The sequence below is a fragment of the Petaurus breviceps genome, unplaced genomic scaffold, assembly GCF_028583685.1.
Source record: "Petaurus breviceps papuanus isolate PSGF00001 unplaced genomic scaffold, PetGlider_PUasm1.0 91133, whole genome shotgun sequence".
Taxonomy (NCBI): domain Eukaryota; kingdom Metazoa; phylum Chordata; class Mammalia; order Diprotodontia; family Petauridae; genus Petaurus; species Petaurus breviceps.
This window is the reverse complement of record NW_027187419.1, coordinates 75,967,196-75,971,196: the sequence shown is the minus strand read 5'-3', so window position 1 is coordinate 75,971,196 and position 4,001 is coordinate 75,967,196. Positions and strand designations below refer to the sequence as shown.

Genomic DNA, 4,001 nt, shown 5'->3' with positions numbered 1-4,001 from the left:
TTTGGAACTTGAAGGACAAGTTACTGCTGTTTGTCCTTTTTTCTTGAAGGTGACCATGTCATCAGGGAGGTGATGCCATGACATGCAAGTGAATTGTATTTAAGTGAAGGAGGGCTGTGCAGAGTCACCAGCCTCACTTTCTCCTCAGGAACCATCTGAGTCCAGGGGCCAGATATGGATCAGGACAATTGGAGATAATCCAGGATGCCGTTGGGGTCCTTGTTCTTTTCAAGCTAAGGTGTCAGTTTGATTGAGGCAGCAGCCCATTCAGTGATTAAGGCTCAAAAAAAAAATGAGGCAAGAATGACTTCTTTAAAAAAAATAGATCTGCCCTTTTGTCTCAGGACTTTGCAAGGGGAGCCATGGGTCACCAGCAGCTCTACTGGAGCCATCCTCGTAAATTCGGCCAGGGGTCTCGGTCGTGCCGCGTCTGTTCGAACCAGCATGGCCTGATACGAAAGTACGGCCTGAACGTGTGCCGCCAGTGCTTCCGGCAGTATGCGAAGGACATCAGCTTCATCAAGTTGGACTAAGTTATATTTATGGATCTTGCTTCAGTGATTACACTGACCGTCAGTGACTACCGTTTTACTGGATTCCGGACAACTATTTGATCTACCTACCTAAAGATCCGATCCTGTTGTACATGCTATGTTAATTTGTGAATATAATTAAAAAAGGTCATCCTCAGTTAAAAAAAAAATAGATCTGGGAGGGGAAGACCCTCAGGGTTTCAGGCCAAAACAGAAACAATGGTTATATATACTCATTCTGAGTTAGTCCTTGGTTCTCAAAGAGGACCATGACATCAGGGAAGTGATGCCATGACATGCAAGTGAATTGGATTTAAGTGAGGGAGGGCTGTGCAAACTTTCTCCTTCGGAGCCATCTGGGTCCAGTGTCCAGAAATGGATCAGGACAACTGAAGATAGCCCAGGATGCAGTGGGGTCCTTGGCCTTTTCAAGCCAAGGTCTTTAACATATCTCAGTTTAACTGAGGCAACACCCAAGGACTAGTAGGGTTTCAATAGACAGAAAAGAAATTTTATGTGGAAGAAGAAAAGAGTGGGAGTAAGAAAGTGAAGAGTATCTAGTATTTTTTCATAAGTTTGGTCTATGTCCTGACAGAGAGGTAATAGACTCAAGGGGCAGAATGGGACATGTGTTTTCAAACACAGACAAGTAGAAAGGATATTCTGCTCGTAATTGAGGGTCTATAGTCTGGGAAGTTCAAGACATGATTGGGGAATAGTAGTAATCAAGTATGACCAGTTTATAGGGAATGTGAAGAGGAGTGATGAGAGAATATTTGAAAGATAGATTGGAACATCTCCTTCATCTCTATAGATAGATGGGGGACTACAAATGCTACACATGAGCACGGTTGCTATTTATTTTGCCTACTTTGTGGTTTAATAAAAAAGCATCACTGGGTCCAGATGACTCTGAAGGAGAAAGTGAGGCTGGTGTCTTTGCACAGTCCTCCCTCAGTTAAATCCAATTCACTTGCAAGTCATGGTATCACCTCTTTAAGGTCATACGGTGAAATATCTGGAAATATCTCTCATGGGGAAAAAAAACCAACCCTGAAAAGTTTAAAATTTTTAAAGAAAGTGTTTTGCTAACTTTAACAACCATAACAAAAAAGGTAGGTTGGAGTCAGAATGTGGAGAACTTTGAATGACAGACTAAGGAGTTTGGGATTTATTTGCTAAATAATGATGCACCAGTGAAGTTTTTTCAGGGACTTATAAATAGCACTAGCAGAGATTCCTTGGGGAGAGACTGGATATGGGAACTTTCAATAGTCAAGGTAATAGGGGTCTGAAGAGGGGACAGATTCAGGAAATATTGCAGATTTAACAATTGTAGACTTGATGACTGACTACTGTTAAGGACATTCAAGAGTGAGGAGAAGCTGGTTTGTGGGGAGATGATTAGTTGAATTTGAGAAACAAAAAATAAAGAGTAAAGCATTGAGGTACAAAATAATCAGCAGGAAGTTAGAATTGGAAGATTGGAACATGGGAGAAATGTATGAAGATAGAGATTTTGGAATCATCAGTAGAGAATTATGAAAACTGAGGATTGGGAGTGAATGAAATAACCAAGAATAATGTATTGAGAGAGAAGAGAGAATCAAAGACAGAAACTTGTGGTGTTCCAACATTTAGGGGGATACCAAAGAAAAGAGGAACCAGCAGAGAAAACAGAGCTGTCAGAGAAATAGTAGGACTAAGTAAGCTAAATGCAGTGTCCTAGATTCTAGTAGAGGAACGATTTTTCAGGAAGAAAGATGGTAGCAATTAGTGTCAAATGCTACAGGGAAATGAAGGAGATGAAGACTGAAAAAAGGTCATTGGATTCAGGAAAGTATTTGCAATAAAATGGGGAGGATGAGAACCACTTTTCAAGAGATTAAGGAGAAGGTTGGAGTGAGAAAATGAATGGACTCTAGACTATTTTCTAAGAGGTGTGAAGTGATGATCAAGCTGTAGAATGAGACCTTTTCTGGGCTATGCTTATTTGTCACAAAAGTAAAAAGGAAAGGAGAGGGGGCTAATGATAGGGTTGCAAAAAAAAACAAAACAAAAGGAAAAATAGAAGAAAAGAGAATTTTTTATAATTTTTTTTTAATGCGTGGAAAAGAACATAAGGAAGATGAGAAGGAAACATAGTCAGGACAGCTTTGAAACTTACATGTTGAATTTATTAGAAGGAAAAACATATACATGATAAAGATTTGAAATTTCACATGCAATGCTTTTTTTCTATTTTATTCTGTACATGGAAATGCTCTTTTTATTTGTGCTCGAGTTAAGGATTTTTTCCAAAAATATTTTTTTAAGTTTGGTAAAAGGAAGAGAGGGGAAAAGAACAAAGATGACAGCAGGCTCAAAAAAAGTGTGTGGTAGGATTTTTTGTTTGTTTGGTGTGAGTTTTATTTTGTTTTGTTTTGTTTTTAAAGCAATTGGGGTTAAGCAATTTGCCCAAGGTCACAAGGCCAGTTATTTTGTGTGGGTGTCAAGTATCTGAGGCCAGAACTGATCCTGGGTCCTGTGGACTCCAGGGCTGGTGCTCTTACTCACTGTGCCACCTAGCTGCTCCAAATTTTTTTTTTTGCTTTTTGGAGGGCAATTGGGGTTAAATGACTTGCCCAAGGTCACATGGCTAGTTAAGTGTTAAGTGTCTGAGGCTGGATTTGAACTCAGGTCCTCCTGACTCCAGGGCCGGTGCCCTATTTACTGGGCCACCAAGCCACCCCCTGTTTTGTTTTAATGTGGGAAATACATGGTTATGTCTGTAAGCAAAAGAGAAAAAAAATTGAGGGAGAGATATGTTATAGATATGAGAATTTAATATCTATCATATACATAAGTCGTATTTTGCAGCTATCTGTCCTCCCTCTTCTTATTAAGGAAGTCATATTCTCAGGCTTTCCTGGCAATATTTTTCTTAATGCTTCACATGCAGCCAAACCTGTCTTGAGTCCTTCTCAAACAGTTTTTGGGCATCTCAAGAGAGAGGCATTGGTGGTGATATTGTAGGTTTTGCTATAGCCTTTTAAAAGCATTCTAAGTAACCCTTATCAAACTTATCAGATGCATTAAGGAGTTTCTAATCCTACTGACAATGCTCTGTGCCACTGGAAACTGTATTTGGATGGACATGAGTTTAAGTTTCCCAGTTTATTGCGATATTTTATATTCTGTTTGTAAGATTTCCAGCAACCAACTCTGAAGCTGAAATCTGGCACATAACCAACAGTTTTTATTATAAAAGAGGAAACCAGTGTTATTTCTCTGTAGACGCTCCAACTTCACAGCTCCAGAGAATGTATTTTCTCCCTTTTCTTTCACAGCTGTGATCTGAAACAACACTTGTTACCAAGGGTGCTATAACAGAATTTCAAATTTTTTAAAAAATTTGCAGGAAAAATGGATAAGCTGACTTAAAATATGTCTTAAGTGGCCTACTACAACAAAGGTTTCTGCCTCTTC

General features: G+C 39.3%; 1 protein-coding gene across 1 annotated transcript; it reads left to right on the top strand.

The window, feature by feature from the left end:
- Nucleotides 1-303: 303 nt before the first annotated feature.
- On the top strand, nucleotides 304-703 carry LOC138155486 (small ribosomal subunit protein uS14-like). Its single transcript, XM_069080736.1, has one exon. The coding sequence runs from the start codon at nucleotides 363-365 to the stop codon at nucleotides 531-533; it is 171 nt and encodes a 56-aa protein (XP_068936837.1). The 5' UTR covers nucleotides 304-362; the 3' UTR covers nucleotides 534-703.
- The last annotated feature ends 3,298 nt before the right edge of the window (nucleotides 704-4,001 follow it).